This window comes from Helianthus annuus, chromosome 10 (genome assembly GCF_002127325.2).
Source record: "Helianthus annuus cultivar XRQ/B chromosome 10, HanXRQr2.0-SUNRISE, whole genome shotgun sequence".
Taxonomy (NCBI): domain Eukaryota; kingdom Viridiplantae; phylum Streptophyta; class Magnoliopsida; order Asterales; family Asteraceae; genus Helianthus; species Helianthus annuus.
The window spans coordinates 23,146,992-23,164,065 of record NC_035442.2 but is presented as its reverse complement, the minus strand read 5'-3'; the positions used below and the strand labels follow the sequence as shown (position 1 = coordinate 23,164,065).

Below are 17,074 nucleotides of genomic sequence, written 5' to 3'. Positions count from 1 at the left end.
AAGGGCCTTTAACCAGATTGATTCTGCCACGGTATCCGCAAGGGCTTTATACTCGGATTCGGTAGATGAACGAGACACAGTGCGTTGTTTTCGGGCTGACCATGAAACAAGATTAGATCCAATATAGACAACGAATCCCCCCGTGGATCGACGATCGACAGGACACCCAGCCCAATCAGAGTCAGAATAGGCCTGGACAGAGTCGATCCAATGAGCATCGGTAAAAGCATGAAGAACCGAGTCCGTATGATGGCGGATCCGAAGGCCCAAGTCAGCCGTACCTTTTAAATACCGCAAAATACGCTTAACGACTGTCCAATGATTTTCAGATGGAGCTTGCATAAATTGACAAACTTTATTGACCGAGAAGGCAATATCAGGACGTGTTAATGTGGCATATTGCAAGGCACCAACAACTTGACGGTATTTGGTTGAATCAGAGAATAACGGACTGTCATTAGGTAAAAGAACCTGAGAAGAACTCATCGGAGAAGAAACCGGTTTACAGTCAGACAGGCCAGAGCGATGTAAGAGATCCGAAATATACTTCTTTTGAGACAGAATAAGGTCAAGCCCGCTACGCACAACTTCAATGCCCAAAAAGTAGTGCAAGGGGCCGAGATCTTTGATGGCAAACATTGAGCTGAGACGAGTGATAATATGATCTATAGCTTGGTTGTTGTTCCCGGTAATAATAATATCATCAACATAGACCAGAATATACACAACTGAGCCCCGTGAGTTGAGAATGAACAAAGAGGGATCAGTTTTAGAACCATGAAAACCAAGTTGTTGAAGTGCCGTGGATAACCGGGTAAACCAGGCCCGCGGTGCTTGTTTAAGCCCGTAGAGGGACTTGTGTAAGAGACAAACATGGTTCGGCCGCTGTGGATCAACAAAGCCCGGGGGTTGTTTCATGTAAACCGTTTCTTGCAAGGTGCCATGTAAAAAGGCATTCTGCACGTCTAATTGTCGCATACACCATTTATGAGAAACCGCAAGAGATAATACCACCCGAATAGTAGTAGGCTTCACCACCGGACTAAAAGTATCATGGTAATCAACACCATGTTGTTGATGGAACCCCTTGGCGACAAGACGAGCTTTATAGCGAGTTACGTTTCCCTGTGCATCTCGTTTTAACCTGTATACCCACTTACAATCAACCAAGTTAGTATTATTGACACAAGGGACCAAGGACCATGTCCCGTTTTTATGAAGTGCTTGAAACTCCTCGTTCATGGCAAGACGCCACTCCGGTGACTTGTTAGCAACGGTGAAAGAAGTAGATTCGATAAGTGGATCAGTGGAAGTGTGAGAATAATAGGCCGAAGGGCTGAAACGATCAGTAGGTTTCGGGTTAGGGCGTAGATTGGAGGGGCGGGGCCGAGGTGGAGGAGGAGGTGGCGGAGGGGGTATAGGCTGAGGTATAGATTGAGGGTCACCAGTGGTTGGAGGCTGAGGTGGGATAGGCGGTGGGGCAACCTCGGGTTGAGACTGTGGAGGCTGCTCATATTGCGGAACAGCCGTAGTGGAGTTTTGAAAAGTGGCAGCGGGCTGTGAAGGGTCGAGTGGGGTGGTGGTTGGGGAAAAATTGAGGTATAGATGGGTGGAGGAGGAGCGGGTTGTGGAGAGTCACGATACGGAAGAACATGTTCATTGAAGCGAACATGACGTGCCACATAGACACGTTCGGTGACCGGGTCGAAGCACCGGTAACCGTGATGAAAAGGACTATAACCAAGGAAAATGCAAGGAGTTGAGCGGAAGTCGATTTTGTGACGGGTGTAGGGACGAAGATAAGGGAAGCATTGACAACCAAAGACACGGAGAAAGGAATAATCGGGTTTATGATGAAAAATATGAAGAAAAGGAGATGTGTTGGAAGAGGTGCGAGAAGGTAAACGGTTGATAAGATACGTAGCGGTTTCAAAAGAAAAAGACCAAAAACGTTGAGGAAGATTGGAGTGGGCTAGGAGGGCAAGGCCGGTTTCGACAACATGCCGATGACGGCGTTCGACAATGCCGTTTTGTTCACTAGTGTGAGGGCAAGAGCGCCGATGAATGATGCCAAGGGAAGTAACGTAGGGTGTTAGGTTGCGAAATTCACCGCCCCAATCGGTTTGAATAGTTTTTAATTTAGTGTTAAATTGACGTTCAACCATAGTTATGAAGTTTTTAAGAGTGGAATAGACATCTGATTTTTGTGCTAAAGGGTAAAACCACATGTAACGAGAATGATGATCCACACATAATAAAAAATAGCGATAACCATCAAAAGATAAAGTAGAAGACGGTCCCCAAACATCAAAGATATTAGAACTATGAAAAGTAGAAAGTTTTAAAGGTAGTTTAGATGATTTTCCCAACTGACAAGAAGTACATAAACAAGAAGAAAGTTTTGTAGAAATAGGTAAAGAATAACTAGAAATAATAGACTGCAAAACACGCCGGTGGGGATGACCAAGTCGATGATGCCAGATGGTGGAAGATTCTTTGACAGCAGTGAAAGCAACTTTGGGAAGTGATTTGAGGTGAGGTAGGCGAATTGTGTATAGACCCTGTTCACTTGGACCCGTTAGGAGGGTAGTGCATGTAGACTCGTCCTTCACAACAAAAAAAAGGAAGAGTGAAATTCAAAGAAAACGTCATTATCAGAACAGAATTTTTGCACAGAAAGTAGGTTTTGTTTAAGGGCAGGAACATGCAAAATATTAGAAAGGTTAAACGTTATATGAGGTGTAAAGAAGGTTTTAGAACCGATGTGAAAAATGGGTAAAGGAGTACCGTCACCAACATGGAGAGAATCATTACCGTGATACGCTTCAGAGTTGTCAAGACTCGCTAAATCCGGAGAAGCATGACCATTAGCCCCAGTATCAGGTTTCCAAGCTTCGTACGCCGAGCCGCCATCTGAAAAAGTAGCAAAATTCGCCTGATTTGAAGAGCGAGAGGAGCCTGATTGGGTGGGGCATTGGGTTGGTAGATGACCAATACCACACCGGTTGCAATGACCATAAACAGTGTTCTGAGTAGAAGCCCAACCAAACTGCCAGTTCTGATATGCATTGTCACGCCCCCGAGAATTATTGGATTGGCCACGAGAATTACCACGGGAGTTGCCACGTCGAGAACCGCGGTTGTTGTTGAAGGAACGCGGGGCAAAATATGCTTGAGGAGGGGGTTGGCCAAGAACAGATGTGGGCGGAGCCGGTGGGTTAACCGGCTGCAAGTGGTAGCCAAGTTGGGTGGCAAGAAGCTGTAAATTTTGAAGTTGAGATTGAAGGTTGGTAATAGGGGAGACACCGGCAGTAGTGTTGTAGGCTTGGGGAACCGGGGGGAGGTGGGGTCATGGGTCTTGTTTAACATGTAATCATGGTCGGTGAGAAGGCCATGTAATTCTTGAAACTGGACCGAAGGGGAGCGAGCCAAAAGGTTACTTTTCAAACCATTATATTTTTCGCGAAGACCCGAGATAGCAAACATGACCAGATCCTTGTCCTTTATCGGTTCACCAATATTGGCAAAAGCTGTAGCATACTCCTGAGCATGACTTAAATAATCAACCGGTTTTTCATCGCCCTTCATGGTAAGTTTAAGAAGCTGGGATTTTAGAGTGTATTCATGGGAAGCTGTTTACGGGGCATAGGCACGTTCAAGAGAGAGCCAAACCTCGCGGGAAGTTTTGCCTTGAACATGCTGGAATGAGGATTCAGAAACAGTGGAGATAATTAGCATGCGACCGTGGGCATCGTTCGCAACCCAGCGAGCATGGTTAGGGTTATCGGTGGAAGATGATTCGGATATTTTAGCCGCCGGACAGGGAATAGTGCCATCAACATACCCAAACAGAGAGTTTGAGATGAGAAACGGTTCAACCATAGCCTTCCAATACCCATAATTAGTATGGGTAAGAGTGAAGGCAAACTTATGGGAGTTGTGGTTAGTTTTCTCTCGAGTAGTAAATAGAGGGAGGGTGGCCATGGATAGCTGGTGCAGGTGGTAGAGAAGGGGTTGAGCCGCCGGAGAAAAAAAAGAAGAAGAGGCTGACGGCAGGTAGGGTTAAGGCTGACGGCAAGTAGGGTTCGGTAAAAAACTGGCTGTGATACCAAGTTAGAATAAAGTAAATCTGTATTATTGAATTGAATGAATAATGAATACAATAATAACCACTATATATAGAGTTTGATATTACAATTCAATACCCTATACAATGATTAATATTAAATACCATCTAATATTTAAAAACTGTCTAATAGCAAAGAATCAGAATAGCTAAGGGTTTGTTTGATATGAGGTAATGGAATTGACAAAGGAATGAAATCATGGTCTTGTTTAGTTACCATGTGAAAATGGAATGAATCATTACCTTGTGTTGTTTGGTAGGCACGAAAAGGAAAAAATGATGGTATAAAATCGGCGATGGGCGATGGTAGTGGGTTGTGGATGGCGGAGGTGGGGTGGGGTGGGGTGTTGGTGGGTGGTGGTGGTAGTGATATCGGTGGCGGGGGCGATAATGATAGGTAGTGGGGGTGCCGACAACGATGGGTGGCGATAGTCGGTGGTGGTGATGGTTATCGACGGTGGCGGTGGTAGTGCTACTGGTGGGTGGCGAGTAGTGATGGTGGTGGGCTGTGTTGGTGGAGGGTGAGAGAGGAAATGAGATGCAAAAAAACAAAGGGATGGATGGAATGAATTTGAGGGAATGAAATGTCTTATGTAATTGGTGATTCCATTACCTTGATCAACCGAACACATTTTTTTTCATTCCCCGTCACACCCTGCCGCAGCGGAAGCCAAGCGAGGTGCGATGTACGAAAGGTTTTCAAGCATTCAATTAAGCAAACAACTATGTGATTAAAACGTAATCATTGATACCGAATAGTTTTAAGAGTTACAAGACCCCAAAAGTACATGTTCAAAAGGTTACATCGACCCAATACATTTTAAGGAGATTGATGAAAAGTATTGGGAGAAGAAGCGAGATCTACACATGGTGTTCGTAGACCTTGAAAAAGGCATATGACAATGTGCCACACAGACTAATTTGTGAGAGTTTGGAGGATATTGGGTTTCTGAAAAGTATATAGACGTAATTAGGGATATGTATGTTAGGACTAAAACTACTGTTCGTGCGGCTGTAGGAGATACGGATTTCTTCCCCGTGGAGGTAGAGCTCTACCAAGGGTCTTTCTTTTTGCGGTTGTCTTGGATAAGTTGTCAAAGTTAATTCAGGAGGCAGTTTTGTGGTGCCTGCTTTTTAAGGATGATATTGTATTAGTTGCCGAAAGTAAACAGAGCCTGAATACAAGGTTAGAGGAGTGGCAAGCAACTTTGGAGGGAAAAAGGTTTAAGGATTAGGCGCTCTAAGACTTGGTGCTTTTATTGTGACTTTAGTGGCGCGGGCGATGAAAATGACACTTAGATCACCATTGAGGAACAAGTGGTCCCGCATGCAACTAAGTTCAAGTACTTAGGATCATTTGTTCATAGATAGAGATGGGGAGGTAGATAGTCATGTAGCGCACTATGTCCAGGTTGGATAGTGTAAGTGGAGAGCATCCTAGTTGTTAGTCTTGTCTTAGGAGCCTTGTTTTTCAATTTTTTTTGGTGACCTAGGCATGTTACTGGCTTGTGTGTCTATATATTGTTAAATATGTTTCTTTTACGTGTTCTCACATATTTCTTGTTTGTTAGCGTTAAAAAGAACTTTTTTAGTACCATATGTTATCTTGTTTTTTATAGTTATTTGCCTTTTTATTTTTCATTTGATTCTTATGGTTGGAAGTGCCTTTGGAGCTAGGGGTGTCACTGGAAGTAGTCTCTTTATTCCTTGGGATAGAGATAAGGCTTGCCTATATCCCACCCTCCCAGACTCAACCAATAACTTTGCTATGTGTGGGATTATATTATGTACGGTTGTTGTTGTTGTACTTGTGAAATAAAAAAAAAATGTCAAAATTTGATTAAGTGAAGAAAATTGTATTTTTTAAGCATATAAGATGATATGAATTTGTATCTAAAACGATCATAAATTGACGAGTTAATGTCTCATGACTCTTTTTTCAGCATAGCATATAAGATTATATGAATTTTTATTTAAAACGATCACAAATTGGTGAGTTGAAGTCTCATGACAGTGAAGAGTACATGAAGTTGATAAAAATGTCATGTGATTGTGCCACTAACTAATGTCTATATCCACCGCTTGTGGCCTAGTGGTAGGAAGGCTTGGGTTCTCCAATGGAGACCCAAGTTCAATCCCACTTGTGTCACTTTGGTGGATCAGACAATGACAATGATGGATAGAGCCTAGCCTCCTTGTAGAGGTGTCGGGTTCTATCTGAGCCCACCCGGGTTTTTGTCCTACCGTGTGTTATGTCAGAGAGTGTTTAGCTCTTGCGGTGGCACAACGGCTGTCAAGTGGCAGTCAGCGGTATGGTTTTCTAGGGGAACGCCCGAGCTAAACTCTGAAACCAGCGTGAGCCCGGTTATGACAACATAGTCTGACAGGAATGAGACAACGGGGCTCTCTAATTTAGGGAGTATGGTAGCCTAATACAAGAAAGTCGTCCATCTAAAAAAAACTAATGTCCATTGTTGATTCATATATACTATTAAAAAATTAATATATTAATTGAGTGGAGAAGTTTTTTTAATATCACCAAAAGACAAAAACCGTCCGTGGACATGAATCAACTTTTCAAATCGAATTGATCTCCATCTCCATCATCGATGTGACAATCCCTGTAATAGGTATCTCGCTCCTTATTCTAGACTATTTATGTATTATCTGCTTCCAATGTGCGTGTATTACTGTGGGTTAAACGCTTGCGGTATTCGTGTGTGTTTATCTGTTGAATTGCATTTATTTTCATATAGCTGTTGTATGCATTTCAAAATAGTTAGTTTGTGTCTTCATTTCTATGTTAATTGTTATACGGACGCTATTTAACTTGAGTTTTAGTTGCTTGAGTATCGAAAGGAAACGTAGATTCATCTTTGTTCTTTTGATAGTGGTGGATAGTGGATAGTGATAGGCAGGATTCACTTGGAAAACTTATGAAGTAGCCATAAGTTTAGAAAACATGATATATTCCAGTTAAAATTTGTCAGTTAGAGCTGTTTTGTGGTAGTTAAATTTGAAATTTAGTGCTAGGAATATCTTACCTGAAATGCCAAACGATTAAGGATTTTGAATGTACATTGTTACAAAATGCGATCTGAGTTGCTACTTATTCTGTGATCGTATTCACTATCGTTCTCATGTTTGTAATGCCTTAACGAGAAAAGGGTTAAGGCCAAACAAATTACATATATCATACATCGATGGCTAGATAAAATGCCATTTGACTTTCTGTTTATTCTCTTATTCATACTTTCCTATTTGTTGGCAAGTATACCGGACTACCACTGGAGCTTAAGAAAATGCTCTGTTTATGGCTATAGCATTTGTACTATAGCCATATAGCTCTCTCTTTAATGAGCATTGGGACCAGCATTCCTTTGAGATGCAGACTCATGATCTCATTGGATCCACCAACGAGCTCCTGTCCTATAAGAACAGCTGGGACACATGGCGTACACCCTAAGGCTATGAGTTCCTTCTCAATTTGCTGACCATCTGGGCGTTCATCAAGCTCATAAACAGTTGGGTTTGCCCCAAAGCTACATATTAGCGTCTTAATGCTGTGGCATATACAGCAAGAACTCTTGCTGAATATAACCACTGCTCTATCTTTCACCAATCTTGTGACAACGGCCATTTTCTCTGATGGATAACTGTAAGATGGTTTTATGGTAAGTGGTTTGCTTTTAGGAATTTGAACTGCCATTGAGGCTATATATAGCTGAACTAGAGGACAATAAAGGAGGGAAAAGGTGGATACGAGTAGTATTAGGTAATTTCCAAGATTACCCTTTTATGTTTATCTTAAATGGAATGCCACAGGAGTTAGATTGCAATTTGATTGAATAATATTCTAAAGGTGGCCATAGATATCTTTTAAGATCTTCAATCTTGATATCTTTTGTTATATGGGGATACCAATTACCAACTGATTCTTAGTTAAGCTGTTTTTCTTCTATAAGAACCTAAGGGATAGTCCTTGACTCCAGTAACCTAGATGCACGTCTACTCATTGTGCCAAAAGTTAAGAAGAAACACACATTTGGATAAAAGATATGCACGGTGATAAAGCATATAATTGTGATGATTAAATCACATGGCATTTTTACAAGTAGAATGAAAAGTTATGGATGTGAATATATTCTTATGGATTTTATTTTTATCTTTGAGTACTGCTTAGACATAGGCTTGGTAACCTAGGCACGGGCCTAGGGCCACCAAAAAATTAGGGCGTACAAATTTTTAGAAAGTTTTTATATAGAGTTATATGTATTAGACCCAAATAAATACGTTTATTTCAAAACTTTTCATTGAAGGAGTCTAAAATAAATATTGTTTGGCAAAAAAAAGGCCAAGTTTCAAAAGCCCATTTCGCCTTGATTTCCAGCTATTACAACACAACCACCATCGACCTAATCATCATTATTTAGCGGCCTAAAGCGCCAAAATACAGCCGCAATCATCATTCTCATTTCCCATAGCAACCTGCTTTCAATTTCTAGGCTATCGGCTATCACTAGCCGAAAAATATAAGGGTAATCACCCATGGCGTCGGGATTGGAGGAGAGTTTGTCAGGCGAAATTAGGGCCCCCACTTTATAGTTCGCTTAGGGTCTGCAAAAACGTAGGACCGGCCCTGTGCTTAGTCAAAATATTGTGCTTATCATTAAGTAATTTCTCCACACACCATGCTAGTTTAACAGCTATACAAGGAATAAGAATAGCTAAAGTAAGAGGGGTCTCATCGACTTTTGTATTTGTACCAAAATTGGAACATGCAAGCTGTTATATCATAGCAGTTGACATGTCAATGAGTAGTCACAAGTCAAAAATAGTATCATGTTTGAGAACTTGCTTAACAATTCGATTGGTGATTACAATTCATTGTATTCCTTTTCAGCAGGCACTCTGATGTCTCTAGAAAATCCTAGGCTATCTTATTTATCGATATTCTAATATTCTCACATCTCTTCTCTTCCCATCTTTTTCTTTAATTCAGAATCATGGGGATCGATACAGCAGGGTATCTAATTCGAAGGAAGGATAACGTATAAAACCGTACAGCAGGGTATTCACATTTCTTATTTTCTGGTATTAGATTACGCCACGTATCTTTGGCTGAAAAGGTCAAAATAAAAGAAGAAAAGGATAAGCTGGGTTCTGAACTTTGGAATCAATTTGTAAAACTGGCCATAGATAAAGCTAAGGGATACTTGTTTAGGGGTATCTACCGTTTCACCACACCAATATTAAACATACAATCCTTAGTAGTTTCTTCTTCTTGTTTTTTTATCATCTTTTGTCTTACATGCATTGCCATTTGTTTTTTTTTGTATGTCACACTATAGCTGCTCAAAGTTGTATATAACCTTTGCATGTTATAAAATTAGTGATCTTGCTATTTCTTTGGCTAATAGATGTATGAACTTTTATGTTCGACTTTTCATAAGAACGGTTGGTATCCACACATGACAGCTAGATCTACATTTCTACTTGTTATTTAGCAAATAAAGTAAATTTATATGAGGTTATAAATAGGAATGCATAGTCGAGTCCTGGCATCATATTTCTTTTTTTGATTTTTTAGATTGGTGGGCTTGTTATTCCCTCACTTTTCCCTCTTCCAGAAAAGGAAAAAGGATGCTGACTCAAAGCTTTATATATTCTTTTATAGATGTGGGTGAGATAAGAAAAATCCCTCTTAAGGAAAAGTGACAGCACACATAACATACACATGAAAAATTCCTCTTAAGGAAAAGTGGCTAGACAGCACGCATAACATGTTGGTATCATCGTCATCGGAAACCCAGGACCATTCGGAACGGACGGTGTTGTGACCGCACACACAATCGTTTTCATACAACCCACAATAATCACAGTGCATCATTATGAATCGAACAAAACTAACTTGTGAATGATAATGAAACTAACCGAATATAACTTGTAACGAACTTGAACTTTGAATAACAATCACTTGTAAATACAGGAACTTGAATAACTGAACCGAACAAAGAACAAAGGGGGATTTGCAGCCGGCTTTATACTCGATGAACGGATACGTCTCAACAGTCACAACGCTTCAAACGAAGGGATGTGTCGTTCCCATGATAACCGCTCATGCGGTTATTAACTTTGACGTACCGGTTCATGAAACTCTTGGCCCAAACCCACTTGTTCTCTAATCGCTACATTAACCTAACGGACTTGACACATTGTTCGACCCACTAGACTTGGCCTCCGGCCCAAATACATAATATAGACATAAACTGTTTTGACCCATTATAAACTAAAACAAATAAATAAAACGATACCGGCCCGAAAACCGTTTCTTCTTCTCGGATGGACTTGATTAAAATTCGTTCTTCATTCACCGCCCTAAGCAAGAACATCCGAGTCTCCGGCCGTGATCACTCCTTGCGATTGTTGGTGACCTCTATTTTGACCACCACGTCGTCGTCGCTTGATTCGTCGAGCCAACCGCAATTGTTACTTGAATTTCCAGCCATGCCATCTTCCTTTCTTTCACGTTCTTTCTTCATGTAGTCGAAGTACCACTCGACTAGTTCCAAGTAATAGATGTAGGCGACTTTCATCTCGTATGCATCATCCGGTTCGTAACCGTATTTGGCCGCAATCACGTCCCACATATTTTTCTCCATCACTTCTTTGAACCCTCCGTTGTGCTTCACGATGCGGTGTAATAATATGAGACTAAGGTCTCGGCCATCGATCAGTTCTGGCGGCATTGCTTTCTCACATACGATCCCGAGGAAATCCGTAATGAACCAAACCAAGACTTCTTCGAACGGTGCATCGAATAACCTTTGGTGTTTCTTTATTTCCTCGTGCAATGTAATAAGATCTCCCGGTTCCACACAACTTTCCATAATCATGTTTCTTTCAACGACGTCCTCCTCGAGTTGTGAGAGAATTAACGCTCGTTCCCGAAGCGTTTCTCTTGATTGACGCGGGTTATCTTTCTCGCCTTCGATGTAGATCAAAAGTGCCTTTTTCGCCTTCTTGGAATACACAACTTCTTTCTTTCTAGCCTTTGAATTTTCACCGTACACTTTCTTCTTGTTTCTTGCTTTCTCGAATTCCCTTTCGTAGTATTCACCCAAACATTCTTGGAATTCTTTCTTTTCCTTCTTGTAGCCGTTGTCAATGCCAAGATTATCGTAGAACGCATTGAGATAATCTTGTTCCAAGTCGACTTCCGACTTGTCCTCATAAATGTCGAACCCTTTCGACCGACAACCAAACATTTTCTTTAACACACACGTATCCCCCATGGTAACCGTTTCTATCCCTTGAAACAAGAGTTGTTCTAGACTTAGAACATTCTTGTCTAGACTTGGTGCATAACTTACGCACGGGATCGTCTTGTCTTTGCCGTCCACCGGCACTCTCACTTCTCCTATTCCATGCACAAACGAAAAATCTTTCCTACTTTCGTTTGTCACAACCCCAAAGTGTCTCTTGAAACACTTAAACATATTCCGGTTTCCCGTCATATGTATTTTGAACGTGGGATCAACAACCCATATTGAATCCCATTTGCCACCGTAAGTATCTTTCACAACATAATCACTTTCAATTGGTAACGGTGATAACTTGATATACTTACTTGGGCAAATCGATGCGACATGACCGAATTCCTTGCATTTGAAACATCGGACTCCCGGTTTCCTCGGTCTACCCACTGGTGCATTTGATTTCTTACCTGACTTCTTCACGAAACCCTTTGGAAACACTTTCCTTGGAAACTTCTTCGTTGGTGATTTCCCGGTTCGCATGGTTGGCTTCCCCTGCGCGTACTCATCCTCTTCCGCCGCCCGGCCGCACTTTCCACTACGAACAATAACATCTTCACCGTGATCGGTTTCCACCGATTTTCCTTTGTTTCCACAAACCCGGTTCCCATCTTGATCACAACTCCTTCCGCTTCCTGTTAAACCTTTGGCTCTGATACCAATGTTGGTATCATCGTCATCGGAAACCCAGGACCATTCGGAACGGACGGTGTTGTGACCGCACACACAATCGTTTTCATACAACCCACAATAATCACAGTGCATCATTATGAATCGAACAAAACTAACTTGTGAATGATAATGAAACTAACCGAATATAACTTGTAACGAACTTGAACTTTGAATAACAATCACTTGTAAATACAGGAACTTGAATAACTGAACCGAACAAAGAACAAAGGGGGATTTGCAGCCGGCTTTATACTCGATGAACGGATACGTCTCAACAGTCACAACGCTTCAAACGAAGGGATGTGTCGTTCCCATGATAACCGCTCATGCGGTTATTAACTTTGACGTACCGGTTCATGAAACTCTCGGCCCAAACCCACTTGTTCTCTAATCGCTACATTAACCTAACGGACTTGACACATTGTTCGACCCACTAGACTTGGCCTCCGGCCCAAATACATAATATAGACATAAACTGTTTTGACCCATTATAAACTAAAACAAATAAATAAAACGATACCGGCCCGAAAACCGTTTCTTCTTCTCGGATGGACTTGATTAAAATTCGTTCTTCACACCATGCGAGTTTAACAGCTATGCAAAGAATTTCTCTGCACACCATGCGAGTTTAACAGCTATGCAAAGAATCAGAATAGCTAAGGGTTTGTTTGATATGAGGTAATGGAATGGACAAAGGAATGAAATCATGGTCTTGTTTCGTTACCATGTGAAAATGGAATGAATCATTACCTTGTGTTGTTTGGTAGGCTCGAAAAGCAAAAGATGATGGAATAAAATTGGCGATGGGCAATGGTAGTGGGTTGTGGATTGCGGAGGTGGGGTGTCGGTGGGTGGTGGTAGTGATGTCGGTGGCGGGGGCGATAGCGACAGGTGGTGGCGGGTGCCAACAACGATGGGTGGCGGTAGTCGGTGGTGGTGATGGTTGTCGGCGGTGGCAGTGCCACTGGTGGGTGGCGAGTAGTGATGGTGGTGGGCTGTGTTGGTGGAGGGTGAGAGAGGAAATGAGATGCAAAAAAACAAGGGGGTGGATGGAATGAATTTGAGGGAATGAAATGTCTTATGTAATTGGTGATTCCATTACCTTGATCAACCAAACACATTGCTTTTATTCCCTGTCACACCCCGCCGCAGCGGAAACCAAGCGAGGTGCGATGTACGAAAGGTTTTCAAGCATTCAATTAAGCAAACTACTATGTGATTAAAATGTAATCATTGATACCGAATAATTTTAAGAGTTACAAGACCCCAAAAGTACATGTTCAAAAGGTTACATCGACCCAATACATTTTAAGGAGATTGATGAAAGTATTGGGAGAAGAAGCGAGATCTACACATGGTGTTCATAGACCTTGAAAAAGGCATATGACAATGTGCCACACAGACTAATTTGTGAGAGTTTGGAGGATAGAGGGGTTTCTAAATATTGAAGTCTATGGGGTTCCACTCTAAAACCAATTGGTGATAGAGGGAGTAACCCAAGATCTTATTAATACAACCGGAAGGTCTTATTCTTTCGATGTGGGATAGGGCTCCTCCAATACCCTCCCGCACGTGTAACCTGGTCTATCAAGAGGTGTACACGTGGCCTTAACCGGAGCTGACATAGAGCCGTGGCTCTGATACCATATTGAAGTCTATGGGGTTCCACTCTAAAACCAATTGGTGATAGAGGGAGTAACCCAAGATCTTATTAATACAACCGGAAGGTCTTATTCTTTCGATGTGGGATAGGGCTCCTCCAATACTAAAAAGTATATAGACGTAATTAGGGATATGTATGTTAGGAAAACTACTGTTCGTGCGTCTGTAGGAGATACGGATTTTTTCTCCGTGGAGGTAGAACTCCACCAAGAGTCTTTCTTTTTGCGGTTGTCTTGGATAAGTTGTCAAAGTTAATTCAGGAGACAGTTTTGTGGTGCCTGCTTTTTACGGATGATATTGTATTAGTTGCAGAAAGTAAACAGAGCCTGAATACAAGGTTAGAGGAGTGGCAAGCAACTTTGGAGGGAAAAAGGTTTAAGGATTAGGCGCTCTAAGACTTGGTGCTTTTATTGTGACTTTAATGGCGCGGGCGATGAAAATGACACTTAGGTGTTGTTTGTTTTTTCAAAGGTAAAACGTCTGCAGTCTGTGGACCACATTTGCAGACATCTGTAGTAGAAGGTGGAGGTGGTGGCGGAGGAGGTGGAGGTGGTGGCGGAGGAGGTGGAGGTGACGGCTGGGAGGAGGAGAGGGGTGGAGGAGAGGTGCTAGGGTTTTGATAAGAGATGTTTGTGTTTTGAGAAAGAAGAAGAGGTTAGAAGGGTTGGAAGAGGTGAGAAGACATTGGACCATGTCTGCGTGGGGAAGAGGACGCGCAGAGGTTTGAAGACAATTTTTAATGAAATGTCTTCTAAAAAACAAATGGTCTGCAGAGCTAAACGTCTGCGCATGATCTGCGCGGCGCAGACATAAGAGGCCAGAAGAGGTTTTTTCTGAAAAAACAAACACCACCTTAGATCACCATTGAGGAACAAGTGGTCCCGCATGCAACTAAGTTCAAGTACTTAGGATCATTTGTTCAGAGATAGAGATGGGGAGGTAGATAGTCATGTAGCCCACTATGTCTAGGTTGGATGGTGTAAGTGGAGAGCATCCTAGCAGTTAGTCTTGTCTTAGGAGCCTAGTTTTTCAATTTTTTTTGGTGTCCTAGGCATGTTATTGCTTGCTTGTGTGTGTGTCTATATATTGTTAAATATGTTTCTTTTACACGTTCTCGCATATTTCTTGTTTGTTAGCGTTAAAAAGAACCTTTTTAGTACCCTATGTTATCTTGTTTTTTTTTTTATAATTATTTGCCTTTTTATGTTTCATTTGATTCTTATGGTTGGATGTGTCTTTGGAGCTAGGGGTGTCATTCAAAGTAGTCTTTTTATTCCTTGCGATAGAGATAAGCCTTGCCTACATCCCACCCTCCCCAGACTCATGTTGGTTACAGGCCCCTCAACACACTAGCTATACACTCAAACAAAAACTCACGAATGTATGTATTACTTGTGTGGGATATGTAACTTGCAAAGAAGGAAGGAAACTTGCAGACTTGTATTCAATAATAAAAGAAAAGGGTACATATTCATTAAACAACTAGGCTATATATAGCCATACACTTAAACCAACGTGAGAATATTAACCTAAAGAATCGGTAAAAGCTACTGACCACCTTCCAACGTGCACCACCAACTACCATATAATTCGGTCAACCCTTTTACAAATTTTATCTAATTAATATTATTAAATAAAACCTTAAACATAAAACCCATATGAATTAGTCTTCAACAACCAGCCATGCAACCTCCATACGTGAAGACTTATTATTCCATGCATTCCACTTTGCAAATTAATACAATCTAACACATTATCCCGTGACCCGATAACGTGTCGACCCGTTATCCCTAAACTGAACCGATTAACCCAACATTCACCCCCTTAATCGGTTTGTTCATACCACTCGTTCACGACACCCGAATCACCATCTCTTCTCGAACCATCCCGACTTCTACCGGACACCCGACCTTCACCTCGGTCACGTCCAAAGCCTTCTCGGTTCAGCCCGAATTAAAAACCACCACACTTGTAACATGTAACATGGCATCCCGCTGGAACCGTTCACTAACATCACGACTTATCACGGATCAACGACCTCTCCCCGGTCACATCCAAAGCCACCCGATTGAACTCCAACGCCATAATGTCACCGTGTTTTCTCCATTCTTTACCTTTTTCCGATCACCTTTGTTCAAGAGGCTCTCCACCGACAAAGAAAACAAGCCACCCGCTTCTAACGTTTTCTCACCTTGCAAAACGAGGCGAATCCAAAGCCACCTGCTTTGACGGATCCATTCTGCCCGCTTTTCACGCACTACGCCGGTCTCCTCTTATCACGAACCAAGCCGATCAAGGCAACCATTCTCACCATCTACTGTTATCACCGGTTGTATACCAGCCGCGCAAACCCGCAACTAACAACCGAACAGCCCCGTTCTTCCTTTGAACATCGCTAACAGCCACGAAACACAAGTGTTTATCACCGGTCACCCCCGTCGTCTTAACCGGTACGTCTACCACAACAACGGCCTACCGAAACACCTTAACGCTTCCGTCTAACGCTGCAACACAGTCCCGAACAGCCACCTGCTGTCCCGAAACAGCCCATTTTCCTGCTGCGTTTGCCCCGCAACGACGGGCTAGACCCTTTTTTACGCCTGCCCTCCACCGACCGACACACCCGCCGGTGGCAGAGGCTTCCTCCGATCTTCAAACCCGCTTCCTACGAGCCCTAGGCTCTGATACCAAATGTTGGTTACAGGCCCCTCAACACACTAGCTATACACTCAAACAAAAACTCACGAATGTATGTATTACTTGTGTGGGATATGTAACTTGCAAAGAAGGAAGGAAACTTGCAGACTTGTATTCAATAATAAAAGAAAAGGGTACATATTCATTAAACAACTAGGCTATATATAGCCATACACTTAAACCAACGTGAGAATATTAACCTAAAGAATCGGTAAAAGCTACTGACCACCTTCCAACGTGCACCACCAACTACCATATAATTCGGTCAACCCTTTTACAAATTTTATCTAATTAATATTATTAAATAAAACCTTAAACATAAAACCCATATGAATTAGTCTTCAACAACCAGCCATGCAACCTCCATACGTGAAGACTTATTATTCCATGCATTCCACTTTGCAAATTAATACAATCTAACACATTATCCCGTGACCCGATAACGTGTCGACCCGTTATCCCTAAACTGAACCGATTAACCCAACAACTCAACCAATAACTTTGCTATGTGTGGGATTATATTATGTACGGTTGTTGTTGAACTTGTGAAATAAAAAAAATTGTCAAAATTTGATTAAGTGAAGAAAATTGTATTTTTTAA

General features: G+C 41.9%; 1 protein-coding gene across 1 annotated transcript; it reads right to left on the bottom strand.

The window, feature by feature from the left end:
* Window positions 1-7,208: 7,208 nt before the first annotated feature.
* Window positions 7,209-7,858, bottom strand: LOC110884216 (monothiol glutaredoxin-S2-like). Its single transcript, XM_022131897.2, has one exon. The coding sequence runs from the start codon at window positions 7,833-7,835 to the stop codon at window positions 7,458-7,460; it is 378 nt and encodes a 125-aa protein (XP_021987589.1). The 5' UTR covers window positions 7,836-7,858; the 3' UTR covers window positions 7,209-7,457.
* Between the last annotated feature and the right edge of the window lie 9,216 nt (window positions 7,859-17,074).